Source organism: Anoplopoma fimbria, chromosome 8, assembly GCF_027596085.1.
Source record: "Anoplopoma fimbria isolate UVic2021 breed Golden Eagle Sablefish chromosome 8, Afim_UVic_2022, whole genome shotgun sequence".
Taxonomy (NCBI): Eukaryota; Metazoa; Chordata; class Actinopteri; order Perciformes; family Anoplopomatidae; genus Anoplopoma; species Anoplopoma fimbria.
Genome location: NC_072456.1, coordinates 15,165,297 through 15,180,030, shown reverse-complemented (window position 1 = coordinate 15,180,030; position 14,734 = coordinate 15,165,297). Strand labels below are relative to the sequence as shown.

The 14,734-nt window shown below is 38.7% G+C and overlaps 1 protein-coding gene across 1 annotated transcript in view; it reads left to right on the top strand.

Moving 5' to 3' along the window:
* The window catches only part of nr5a2 (nuclear receptor subfamily 5, group A, member 2), a 68,425-nt gene extending 63,443 nt beyond the window's left edge, over positions 1-4,982 (top strand). The window contains exon 7 of the mRNA XM_054602333.1: positions 1,447-4,982. Coding sequence (XP_054458308.1) covers positions 1,447-1,694 — 248 coding nt within the window. The 3' untranslated portion in view covers positions 1,695-4,982. The remainder of the gene's footprint in view (positions 1-1,446) is intronic.
* The last annotated feature ends 9,752 nt before the right edge of the window (positions 4,983-14,734 follow it).

Sequence of the window (14,734 nt, the reverse complement as noted above, 5' to 3'; positions counted from 1 at the left end):
AGACCTCATTAGCCGCTGATTTATCTCCCCCTCCTTCCTTCTAATGCTCTGGGTGGGTGGATGGAGTGTGTGTGTGTGTGTGTGAGTGTGGGAAGGGGGTACCGGGTGAGAAATATTCTGTGTATTTCCATGGATTAGTGTCTGTGTCTGTGTGTGTGTCTGAGAGAAAGGCAGAGCTTTAGTGTTAAAGATGGTATATATTAGTGTGGGTTGGTGTGTATGTGTTGGTCCGGAGGTGTCAACTAGACACAGAGACTCTGTCCTTCCACATTAGCCCACTGTGAGCATACTCTACCTGGGGTCAAAGAGATTAATAAAAGATCACACACACACACACACATACACAGAGCTACTATCTGATTAAATATTCTGCAGCCCTGCGCTTCATAATCATGACAAGTACACACAGCGCTCTTGTTCACCATTATCCATTTAGCAAATTTTTGTCTTGTCTTGCAATAATCTGTTCAAACCCCCAGTGAGCTTATTATTGTCAAGGAAAAGTGCTTATAGCTGCGCGTAAAGGTAGGATTTTGGAAAGATGCAAAACGTATTTTGACAGGGAATTAATAGTAAAAAAAAAAAAAAAAAAAAAAACCTTCCCACCAATATGAATTCCTGCGCTTTTATTGTACCCTACAGTTTAAGTGATTACTGTTTCACACAAGATTGATGCTTTTTAAAACACTAAATAGCAATTTTATTTAAATAATAATTACAACACATTCTGTTTCGTTATGATATAAAAGACGAGGTGAAGACATTAGGTTAAGGAGCAGCTCTGGTTCTTATATGACTATAACTCTGCCCTACATAATTCATTGACTCCTGGGGAATGAATCTCTTGGGTGGAGTAGCATTTTTTTTGCCTTTACCTGATCCCTCTACATCGCCGTCTCAAGAGATGATTCACAGGGAAAAGAAAGTGGATGGAGGGATATTTCGTCATGCGGTTCATTTTGAAGTCCTTTTTAAGTAAGAAAAAAAAAACCAAACATGTCACGTTGTAACACTGTCCCCTGAGAATACAAATTATTCCACCTTTTTTGTCTTTGAAATATGAACCATTATGACCCATGCATTTGTCTCCATGAGGATACTGTGACACTATAAAACTGTCTTGAGTTATAGGTTCTGCAATAAAGAACTCTGAGTTAACATGAGACATGAAGGCAGCTGATGTTCAGAAGTTTACACCATGCCTAAATATAGGACTGGATGTGCACACAATCTAACCACAGTGATTAAATTATATGGATGTGGACAAATGTTGCCTTTAGAAGCTGTTGTGTGAGACACGATGGCTAGTAGTTCTTAGCCATTATGTCTACGCTTAGGCTTTGTTATTATTTGTAATTTCTTTAGTCCTATACTTCTCAGCAGCCCTCACAGAGATTGCTTAAATGTCATCTTATTTAACCTTTTTTTTTTTGCTTGTCCCTGTAGATGTGAAGAACCTGGAGAACTTCCACCTGGTAGAAAGTGTCCAGGAGCAGGTCAATGCAGCGCTGCTGGACTACGTCATGTGTAACTACCCGCAGCAAACGGACAAGTTTGGCCAGCTTCTCCTCCGGATGCCAGAGATCCGAGCCATCAGCCTGCAGGCCGAAGAATACCTTTACTACAAACACCTGAACGGCGACGTGCCCTGCAACAACCTGCTCATTGAAATGCTTCACGCCAAGAGGGCTTAGGAGGGGACAGCGCTGGCCATAATGCAGCTGTGCAGATGTCCTGAGAGATTTGCTGCAACCCAAAAACTCCAAATAACGGAACCTCCAGCTCAGACTTGACTGAGTGATGACCTGGCGGATGAAGAGCAGAGAGGGTTAGCAACTCTTGTCTACATTTAGCTCATTTTGATCTTCAAGTTTCTTCAACTTGGAGTGCAGATTTGGACAAACACACATGCGCAGAGACAGATCATGTGCACACACAAACAATATATGGATCCCTTTATTCAAAAAATAAAAAATAGTCTGAAAGAAGAGCCACATCTCCTCAACCACACAGGAAAAGACAATACTGAAAGGAAAAAAGACAAAAAAAACACTTTGCATTTGGCACGAGATGGGATCTGATCGTCTGTACGGGCACAGACTATCAATACTGGCGGGCTGCAACTTAAAGCATTAACAACCCTTGAGTGTTTGGGAGCTGTTGACATTGTGAGAGGCTGAGGCCATCTTTCAGATAGCTTTGAGACTAGAGTGGTGGCTCATTTTGGTCGACGATCCTCCAGTGTGCTCTTTCACTGAAACCAGCTTTTAGCTGTCGTTGGTACTTTGAAGACAAACGGACAAGCAGTCAACCAGGCCAGAGACATAAGATGCCTGCCACGGCAGCTTGATCTGAGTAAGAAGAGTGAATTAAAAAAGAGGAAGATTCTTTAATGAACAAAATGATAAATAGGCCGATAAGAAGAAAAATACTAAGATGTTTTTGTTCTCATGAAATGGAAATCATTTTCTTCTCATGGTCACCTTGTGGTTCCCCTTTCTTATTCTATCACCCCAAATCATCTTAAACTATGTACCTCAGAAAGACCAGTGTTAAATAAATTCAATTAATAATGTCAGCTGAAACAATTGTATTTATAGCCCTTTTCCTGCAAAAAAAGAGAAAAAAACTCCTGTTTTATTATTTCATTACAACTGGAACAAACAAAGTGTGATTCTGGAGACGGAGAAGGATTGACCCTGCCTTTGACCGGAAAGACCAAAGCTTGCTGCAGAACAGAAGAAGGAAATTACAAAAACCTTAATAATCAGTATTATAAGAGAAAAAAAAAAAGATTTTTGATGTCACAGTTATGTGAGTCTTGCCTTATTTCATTACCATGCTAGATAACCGTGCAGATGTGAATGAAAATATGTACAAATATATATATAAAGTATTAATGTTGTAAAAATTAAAAAAAGAATAATTCAACAGGTGTTTACATTAATGTGGTCATATGGGAGAGAACTGTGATGAAGCATAAATTGCAAAGCAATGATTTCCTAAAAAATGAAAACAACTAAATGAAAAAAAAAGATCCCTCTGGTTTGCTTTCTTTGGTGTGTGTACAGTATTTTATTTTTTATTTGTTTTGAGCAGTACTTAAATTATGTCGTGAGACACTAAAATCAAAAAGGAATCACACTTAAAATATTAATTTCTATCTGTCTGCTGGCATTCAAACATTTGTTTCTTAAGCGTTGCTGTAAAAGGATTCCGTTTCACTTTCAACCTTTATATAGACTTTTTCTTTTTTTATTTACAGTGCTTTTACCTTTATTTTATGTACAGTATGTCACTGGTTACGCTTAATAATGAAGATAATTTATTGCGTCTCTGGGTTTCCATCTTTGTGTTACATGACGTGAGGTGTCTGCGCCAGAATAAATTTGTTTACTGTAGCATGTTCTTGTTTTGTTTCCACAAGTAGTTCAGTGATGCAGATCTCGAGCAAAATAATGGGCTTTAAAAAAGGAAGAAAAAAAACCACCATTTCTTTGTCTTTTTAATGTTTATGCAAGTCAGTACGTTGAAAAGAGTATTGTATTTAAGCAAGTACGTGTGAAAGATGTTTGTGCCACATCAGATTTTCTTTTCAACCTGATTATCATCATTGTTCTTTCCGGTCTGCCCCTATACCAAAGACTGCATCTTTCCCTCTGTGAGCTGTGACTTCTAGTATTGCATCCAAAATGAACAAAACTGACTTATTTTATTTAATTTTTTCTTATAAAGTGGCACCCTAAATTATTTTCATGTGGAGTTTTTCACATGTACTGTAATTGTTGTTACTGTTTTTTTTCTTTTTTTAAATGTCCCAACACTTGCCTCCCGCAACAACCTGTGGTGTTTATTTGTTTACCTGTCAACATTTGTCAATTACTGTAAGTCATAGAACGATCAAAAGTCTTTCAATGGCATGTTTAATGTACAGAAATATTCCCTTAAAACCACATGTCATGAAGCAGATCCTAGTCCCGAGCCCCATTTTGTGACACTCTCATTAACTGAGTCTATCGATCAGACAATCTTTTATCACCAACTTTTTCAAATTCTGTGTTTAGTTTCTGCAGCTGCCTTGGACTTCCTATAACAAACAGGTCAACTCGGTACCACACGTAGGCCATACAGTCATGCTCATTAATATAGGGCATGACTTAGTGCAGTCTGGCTCCAATCCCCAACAGGAGCTTGTTTTGAGATCAAGTTTAGTAAAAGTTTGGAGAAACAGTTTTCTGTCACTTCAGCTCTCCTTACATTCTGTAGCTTAAGAGTAACTGTCTACACAGACTTGGATACAGGATAAATACTTTACCAAGGACTTAAACAATGACTTCCCTTTGTGCATTTTCATGCTCATGTATGCTGTCACATGTCACACATGGATACACAAAGGATCAAAATGCTATTTTCCTCCCGCTTGTCTATGACTTTGCTCCCTCCTGCTGACATTCTGGTTGCCCCTTTCACTGCCCCTGTCCTGGGGGGTGTCTCTCTGAGGCTAATAGAATTTCCCCTCATATTTCAATAAATAATTATTATGCTTATAACACCAGAATCTCGCTTCTTGCACACACTAACGCTGTCCAGTTCCAATATATTTGGTTTTCTTGTGGGGGAAAAAAATAATATTACAACATCCATTGAATAACATTTTAGTAAAACATGCAGGAATGAGATCAGAAGAGAAATCAGTTGTTGTGCTCCATCTTTTATTTTTTCTCAATGCCATTCTGGCCTTTATTTGATAGTTTGACAGAAGAGTGACAGGAAACCAGTGGAGAGAAAGGGGGCTGGCATGTGATTTAAGTGTCCACCTGAATCCAAAATCACACTAATGGGTCACAGATATGCCCCATTAATTAGTTCACGTAACAGGCTGCAGTATTGCCGCACACTTTACTGGACAATGTACAGTAACACTTTCACAAGCAAATGTACAGCAAGTGAAGCCATGTCAGAGAATATACCATGAAAAACATACAAACAATGAACTTCGAGTGAAATCTTAGAAATTAAGTTTAGATTTAAATCATAATTGAGGCATTTAGCTTTCATCATCATGCACTGTATCTTAAAATAAAGGAAAAGTTGAATGCAGAATGAGTCCCTTCCTAGATCACTGAAATAATGTGTGCAACACTTTGAAACACAGATGTACCAAATATTCGTTTCTTAAAGAAAAAGGGGCATTAATACAAAAAAAAAAAACATTCTCTGATTTAAAAAAATAAAAAGAATCACAATATGAAACTACAATCACCATCACCATCCAGGTCAGTCAACGTGGACGAGGCCAAAGCTTTTCTGAGGCGCAGGGCTGCGAGGGAAACAGGAAGCTGTAAACTCCAGCTCCATGGGAACATGAAGACTACAACCAGCCGGCAAGGCATCCACCTTTGAGGGAGGAGGCTCCTGGATGGGAGACCGGTATTGGTAAGTGGGGAGTGTCAAGTCAAATTAGGAAAACAATATCTATTTACACTGTAATAACTGTAAAGACTAAGGCCATACCATTAACTGGTATATTTAGAAGAGGAGGGGAACATTTTCCAATTTGTTTTAGGAGAAAGTTATATTACAAAATACAGTATTCTTAATCATTAATAATTTGAAGGTTTAGTTAAAGCACATTTTGTCATTGATTTGGTCACTAGCAAAAAACGTTTCTCTTTAAAAAAACTGACCCTGTAATTGATTGAATGACACATAAATGTCTTGTTTTTTTACTGTAACCTAGTTTTAAATATCCTTCAGCATTCAGTAAGATTTTTTCTATCCAATCAGTGTTTCAGTAAGGTGTGAGCCTGTCTTACTGTGTATGCCATTGACCTTTACTGCGTGTGACTCTTGTGTCTGCATACAGCTTTCATCTAAATATTTTGTTTGCCTCTTAGCAAACTGCCTCACTTAGACCATATAACTAAACAAGTCTTATTTAAATTGATGAAAAAGCGAAATATTTCCAACCTTATTAACCCGGTTGAAAATATTAACCTGAATTACGGTCTTCAATTGAAGTCTTCTAGCTTGGTTTTTAACAATGTTATATCAAAAGCAATTCAATTTAAAGAGCAGATCGGTTCACTACGTCTCAACCTTCAACAGCACAAATGGTGGTGTTAATACAAATTAGACCTCCATTATTTACTGAAACATACATCTGCTATCACAAAGGGATTTTTGACACAAGGTTAATGAATGATCTAAAGACGAGTACAGTTTTGTGAAAAATACATGGAATCCTGTGCCAACAAACGAGAAAGGATTTTTTTATTTTTTTTATATTTTCTATTTCACAGGAAATTATATCAAACTCGACTGACTGATCAAATGTCAATCTAGCACCACAAAGTCATATTCCTTTGAATGATCCAACCTGCTGCTGCCTTGCTCTGAATCAGATATATTCATGTCTTCTCATATTGTTTGATACCAAATATATACAGTACCAGTCAAAAGTTTGGACACACCTTCTCATTCAACTACTTTGAAGAATCTAAAATATAAAACATATTCTGGTTTGTTGAGCATTTGTTCGTTTACCACATAATTCCATATGTGTTCCTTCATAGTTTGGATGTCTTCAATATTAATCTACAATGAAGAAAAAAATAAAAATAAAGAAAAACCATTGAATGAGAAGGTGTGTCCAAACTTTTGACTGGTACTGTATATATTGATGTTAAAATAAACATTTTGTTCATCTGAAATAAACAAGGTGTTAAAAGGTTGCCTTTTCAATAAGTGCACTAACACTGGGATTGTAAGAGTCTCTGCAAACTCTAGCAGGAAGAGTCACGAAATTGCTGAATTTGTTTCTGTAAATGTTTTAATGTCTCTTTTATTTGGAATAACAAACCAAGCTTTTGACATCTATTCTTTTTCCTTTTTTCTTCGTGAAAAAAAATGATTTGAGGGAGTATTGGATTGCTGAGGTGTTGATGATAGTGTTCTCGTGCAGCATTAAGGATGCTGGTCACAACCGGGCAAGAGGCCAGCTCGATCCCCGGCGCACAGCGTAGCAATCCTCACTTGGAGCTTGGCTTGCAGTGCCTGGCCTCCTGTCTGTAAATGTGTTAAACCTGCTTTCACTCGCCCTGAATTTGTATAAATAATGTATATACATTTATCCACGGACTCTAACAAGTGAAGCCTCAGGTGAAAATAATCAGAAATGCATGCTATGCGCATCCCCGAAGGTGGACATCAGCTCCAAACCGACCAACTCAAAAGATAACCACACAGAGAGCAAGAAAAAAAAAAAAAAAAAAACACAAATGAATAACTTGCCAAAAGCAACATAAACACACAAACTATTTTCTTTTTTTTTCACACACACATACAGATGCAGTGCTGTCAGTTTCTTAGCAAGTTCTCCTTTCCGTCACGCAAACAGCCTCAAGTTGTGTCTGCCAGTGTTATGTGTGAAGCTTTTAAACTCTGGAACCACATCACTCGTGTTTACCGAGATGTGCTTGTATGTTTCCCTGCATTGTCAAAGCACAGTCAAAGAGAAAGAGATTGAGGGCACAAGAAAAAACAAAAGCATTTGGAAGTGTTCCAAGATTGCAAGAAAAGGTGCAACTGAACGCTGGTATGGTCTGAATGGTATTCAGTCCAGTGTCAGGCAGGACCGGAGGCTCAGGAGGCCTGAGAAAAGCATAACCAGTTTATATAAAATACACCCACCCAGACCACATGGTGGCAAAACTGGTGGAATAATCAATAAGGATAGCCTATCACATCAATCAGTGACTTTATAATAGATTATAATGTTTGAACACAACAACACACTTACTGTAAATGCAATCTTAATTCTTCTTTATTTAAAACTTGTTTGAACAACAGGGTTCCTGATTCTGCACCTCTTTGTTCACTGTGTCATTCAACGTCATCAAGTTGAATGTAGGCTACATTTTTGTTATTCTCACCTCAGTATTCAGCAGCTCTGTATTTTTTAACAGCTAAACCAAGAAGTTCCCTCAAAATAAAAAGACCTTCCCAGCAAATCAATTTAAACATTATCACATAAAAGCGCACCACCGGAACAAGCACTGCCACTGCTGACAAAAACTCAATTTATATGCAGTTATGCAATAAGAATGACCATCTTCCTATTGTTCATTATTGAGTGACCATGAGTTATTAATGGAACTGTAGTTTAGTTCTGGGAAGTTGAGACAAAGCTATTTTTAGTACTGCCATTCATCATAAATCATTATACAAAAAGGAATATGAGAGCAGTTGTTTCAATCGGATATCAGAGTGTTGGTCCTGATTTCATAAAGCAAGCACTGATGTAAAATTAACTGTAACTGGATTTTTATTAAGATTGTGCCTCGTATATCACCATACTCTTTCTGTTAATGAAATAATCTCTAAAACCAAGGTAAAAAAACATTTATTGATGACTAAAATGGTTTATTCATCCATTTTTGAGGGGTAAAAACTGGGGGAGGCTCACAGGTGAAGAACAAGGAGGATAGAGAGAAACAGCACAAATCTTCAGAGAGGCAATTAGCCAACTTTCTAATCACTTATACCAAACAGCAACTGGGGGACCCATTGTTTGGCGGCCTGATGGACAAACTTTAAAAATGTAAAGATCAAATTAATAGGCTAGCATTGTTAATGGGAACACTCACTATTGTTATGCAAAAGCCTCACTGTGGCATGCAAAGCAAATACACTAAGGTTTGGAGATGGAATGGTTCGAAGGCCGCTGCCGTTTCATTTCAAAGCATGCATTATACATCATTGTGCATAAAGAGAAAGCCTACAGCATTATGATGTTTTTTTTCCACGATGATTATCCTTTATTAGTCATTAAAAAGAGAGCGAGAGAGAGAGAAAAAATACAACTTTTAAGCACCTGAACCTCGCTGCCAGCATTCCATTAATTGCCTGCACAATGGGGAGAGCCTTTGGAGATTTTTCAATTTCAAAAAATGAGGAGCGTTCATTCAGTCGTGCTCATGTTATACCAGCACTTAAATCCTACACAGCTCACATAAAAAAGGACTCAAGGTTGCATCCGATTGAAAGCCTCCAACTACAGCCACTTCAGAAATCCATTTAGCAAGCGGGGGGTTAGAACATCTAATTCAAACAGAGTCGCCCTGTTAAAACGGTTGCACCAATGTCTTTTAAAAACACATACAAACACATACACTTTCAGGCACACACTTTTTTTCCTCTATTTGCTTGGCTCCATTGTAGGAAAGACGAACCCGGCACATACTGTAGAGAGATGACACAAAGAATTAATCTTGCCAGACTTCAGCCAAGTGGCGAAGGTGAAAGCTTGACTGCACGTGAAAGCTTGACCTTTGCTTCGACAGTGTCAAAAAGGGAGCTCTACGGGAACATCAAAGAAAGAGGTCTTTGGGCGTTTGTAATAACATGACAGCCTGAATGTCACAACAATGTTTATCAGCTGCACAGAACCAGTAAACACAATATTTTCTCATGAAAAGATTATTATATTTTTGGAAGTAGAGACAATATAAAAAAAAGCAACAAGTGGAGGGAAAATTTAGTAGCTACATGTCGGGCTGTGTATTGGCAAGAATCTGGTGATTTGATACGTATCGTGATACATTTGTTACTATTCAATAGAATAGAATAATGGCATCTGAATTTGAATTTATCAGTCCTTGAAACATCCAAAATAGTAAGAATACTGTCTGCCACAAATATTTGAATGTGAACTATTAATTAAATATCGATACGGCATCACAAAACATAAAATCACAAAACTCAAGTGTATTGATATTTTCTTACACCTGATGTTTCATTTGTTGAGGACCTGATAACAGATCATTGCAGTGTGAATGATTGAGCCACTACCACCCATTGCAATTCATTGTTATTTCTACTGAAGTTTTGTATCATGTAACAGCCCCCGGAGAGTTGTTTTCACTTACTGTTGAACTTAAACACTTGAACAGTGGCCAGCAAAACCTTAACAACAGAATTACCAGTTTTCTGATGGTTTTGAGCTTGTAGTTTTGCTCATACCAATACTAATGATACAGCTTCTGCTTCTGAAACTGCTGTCAGTACTGAGGGAACATTCATCACTTTTCCCATCACCTTTTCCCAGAACTGACTGTAGACTATTATACAACTGTATCAGACTCTGCTGCACTCAAAAATAAGGCTTTTTGTGACAGAAAAATAGCAGGCTATAGGAAATCAGGACACCCACATACTTATTTATGTATTTCTCTGTAAGTTAGAATCTGCTACATCATACCAAGTGTTTGGAACAACAAAAAGTAAAAGGGTTCAGGGCCTGGGAAAAGACTGAATCCTTTTCTTTGTGACAATACTATATTGATTTTGAATTACTGAAGGTTGCTACATACCCAATCACAACACTAACCCTAACTTCATTTTAATTCTAGCCTTTTACCTTCCTGTGTTTTTCATCCTCTGTTCCTGTACTGTGTCTTTCCCAGCCAATCAGCTCCCTGTCCGTTCGCCTGCCAAATCACCTCATTTCCTGTCACCTGAGCTTCTCCGCCCATTTTTTCAACTGCACTCCATACTCTCATCTAAGTCCTGCCTCGCCCGCACTGAGCCTTGAATCAAAGTTATTTTTCCAAGTTACTTTCGCCTGTCGTGTCCTGTGTTTGGGTCCACCTGTTCCACTCTTTATGACAAATACTCACATATAAGGATCTATTTAGCTATTTATCTAAAGAAACAAATTGAAGTGAGGGTACAGACACATACATAATGACGCCTTTTGTGCAAACATTAATGAGCTGAGAGGCATGCCCGGTGTCAAACAAAGGCAGCAAATGATTTGGCCAACACTGCTTTTAATGTTTAAAGACTGAATGTTTTCCATCAAGGCCCTGTGCAATTTAAACCAGATGCCTAAGGAGATGATGCACAGTATTTTAAAACACACCATTTACAGACTGGCCTTAATGTAAGAGTTTTCAATGAACTGTCTTTACTCCAAAACTGGCTTTAAAATCAGTGTTTGTTTGCATTCATAAGCTTTTTTTGTTATTTTATACTGCAAAGTGCCACATAAATGTTGAAAAACAAAGAAAGAAGTGCATCTGCATCATAAATAATACTGTATATCCTTGAATGTACTGCATTCCATGCCTATGACAAAAGCAAAAGATTCAGCCTCAATTAAGTGTGTGTCAATGTGTGTCTCTGCTTATGTGTACATGTGTGTCTCCACAGATGGATGTAAGTATTTGTGCATGTGTCTCTACACATACATCTGCCGGTCTGTTGGTGAGATCAATATCAAAACCCTTTAGAGGACTGAATCAAGCAGTTAGAAACTTTCCTTTCATCTTTTCCCTCCCTCCATACCTCCTTTCTTTCCTTCTCCGTTTCAGAGCATCGCAGACAATTGCTGGCAGGCCTTCAGATGCAAACAGCTGTTCTCAGATTGTCACTGTGATGGGAAACTGATTATTTAGTCTGCTGTCCCTCCCTTGGGACAGCAACAGTTTCTGTAAGCTACTGAGGACTCTTGAGAGGCTGGGTCCTTTGCCAGAGGGGGCAATAACACTGTAATAGAGGTTTCTATAAATGAACATCACAGGCTTAAACATAGCGCTGAAACAGGAGAGAGTGAGCCCCAGGAAAGACCTTTGGGGAACATAATGTCAGCATCTGTTTGGAGCTGTGGCTCTCCCTTAGAGAGGCCAGGAGTTAAGTGTGACAGGGAAAAGACTGTCTCTCATCACCTGGAGTTCTGGGATTGTCGAGCTGGTGTTGATCAAGCTAGACCTGACAAGGCCTGGATCCGCTCCACTGAATCGCAAATTTTCAAATCAATAATGTTAACATTTTATTGTTGCGATCATGTGCTTTCTGCTCTGGGAGCTAACAGGAAGAATGTGTGTGTACAGGCTTTGTGTTGGCTGGACCTCTGTTGAATATTATTAAAATGCCTGGTCCTGGTTGCTGAGGCAGCTGCAACCAACACAAGACCATGGCCCAGCCCTAAATGACAGTGTGAATATGCAATCTATGCATACCATAATCCTACCTGGTATAAAATGAGTAAAAACAGTAAAACCCCTGCTCAGAGACTGTGTATGTGTGAATGTAAAAAAATGATGTGCATAATAAAGCTTGAAAATAAACCGCAAGCTAATAATCTGCAGATAAATAAATGTTAATAAATATGCGTTATCCATTTTGTTACTATTTAGAGATCAGAATTTGTAATAAAAATAGCAGTGATAGAGAAAACTAAGAATAAAAATGGTTTGTGTCTAATCAAGGTTCTACTGACAATAACAGCAACAATTTGCAAATTTCCAAATACAACTCAAAGAAACAAAAACACATAAGAGATGGAACACCATTGTTTAATTGACCTCCAGCACCCAATGCAAGATTGACAGCAAGTGGGCAGTCTTCTGGTAGAGCTCATGTTAACTGGCATTTGACAAGTTCTCTCTCTGGGAGTGTACCAGAGCCTAACAGTGCATATCAAGCTGAGAGTGTAATGCTAGGTGAGTGATGTAAGGTGAGGTGAGGCTGTGTGAAGCCTGAGGCTGAACACCAAAGCACAGGGCAGCGATCAGATCAATACTTGCTCAGCCACAGTGAAACAAGGTTGGAGATGGTAGGCAGCAAAGAGAGGCTTCTATTCTGCCTTCATTATGCATTTTCTTCAGTGTTTTACGTTAAAGATAACATGTATAATCAATTACTAAGTAATTATTAAGTGTATATTAACCAAATGGTGACTGGATAGCAAAAAAGCATGACTTGTTGAGAGTAGTTGGACTCAACTGTGCAGTCCAGAGGCTGGATCACACCAGCTACAACACCAAATTGGGGGCATAAAGTGTGTATGTTTTTAGAAGAGGCGATTCCCCACTTGCTCGAACCACACCCATCTTCCTACTTCACCTTTATTTTGCATCTTGCACTGTTGCGAAGCTATTGCGTTGACAAAATCTATCCACTTGACACTTGCATACACAGACAAGGTGAAAACAATACCAGCCTCCCGGTGGCCGCAGTCCGTGATAAAGCGGAGGAGAATAAAAGAAGGTTCTTCGTGTCACCACTAAGAATTCACGGGTCAGGGTTTTTTAATATCCACACCTACCCTGCCTGTTATGAGAGCCAATCCAAACCACCCAACCAGCAAAAATCTGCCTTAATCAAACACAAGAGGCAATTTTATGCATTATAGTAGCACAATTGTCAGGACTGAGCGCCATGGCGCTTGCTCTGTTTGTGTGTGTCTGTTTGGGAGAGAGAGAGAGTGAGAGAGAGTGGCAGATAGAGCAGAAGAGATGTTGGGCTATTGCATCCAAAGTTTCTGTAAGTTAGTAATAACTAACCCCATAACCGGGCGGCCCTAACCAGTGATATTTTAGAATAATCTTACCCAAACCCATCCGATCTGTGGGTTGTGGATCGACCAGCACATCACTAGTCACCAACAAATATGTGAACATTATTCAAACATTTGCTATCCACTCTGAATACACTTTTAATAAAGCAAAAGAAGTAAGCACACAAGTAAAGTAATAAAGCACCTGCACCCAACAGTAGAATTGTTGCCTTGCAATACAAAGCAGTTGTATCCCACCAATATTTTTCATCTTGTCGGTGGAAGGACAGGCACACCCAGTACAGCCAAATCAGAAACAGACATCCACAACTGATATAAATGTCAGTTGGAATTTGTAAAAACTCATAAATAATGGATGCACCAAGTAGGCAGGGGAGCATCTTCAATGAGCCCAGGGTGCACGCTTTCTCATCTCCAAACCGAGGAGCCATCTTAATGACTGTGCCCGGAGACCTGGGGGTCTACATCAGCCCCCCCCCATTTCCCCCGACCCAACCCTCGGACCCCCTCGTCAATCCCCGTCCACGCTCCCAACCACCACATATCATGCAGAGGGGAACATGAGCTCTTAAATTAAACATTCACAGCAGCGGCCGCTGTCTGTTTTAGGCAAATCAGCAGAAAATGAAACAAACAGGGCGCCTCAGGAAGGTCCATATGTGTACAATTGAGACGTATTTTAGGGGAAAGTGGCGGGATCTCTTTAGTCTTGTGGAGAGCAAAAAACGCAAATAATGTCATATCTCTTTTTTTGTGTTTTGTGGATAAAAGAGGCTGCTATCAAATGTGATTAATTTTGGCATGTTAGAAGAACTTAACTTTGCAAATACATCTCTTTCTATGCGTTGAAAGGGAGGGACAGAGGAAGATGAAGATGAGAAGTGTTTGGGATTATTTCTATTAGTGTAAATATAATATAATACAATATAAATACACTGTGCAATACTATAATTATTCGGTCTGTATATATAATATTCTAGTTATTTTTTACTTTTTTAATATTCTTTACTGTTTTATTACTTATTTATAATACTTGTTTTAATCTTGTTTTTTTACTATGTCTCTTGTTTGCACTATACCGTATGCTGCTGTAATCCTGTAAATTTCCCCGCTGCGGGATTAATAAAGGATTATTTTATTTTATTTTATCTTATCTTATTTTAGTGGGGGATGGAAGAAGTGAGATAGTTGCAAAACTAGAGAAATAGGTATTTTTGTTTAACATAAAGGCACTGGGTTCCGTAGCATCCTGCATCATCAGGTCACCTCTGGGGAAGGAGAACAGAGGATGAGGTAGCGACCACTATCAGCCCCCTCCCCTGACCTGAATTCAGACAGGCAAACAGGAAATTGCCTACAGGAAGGAAGTCA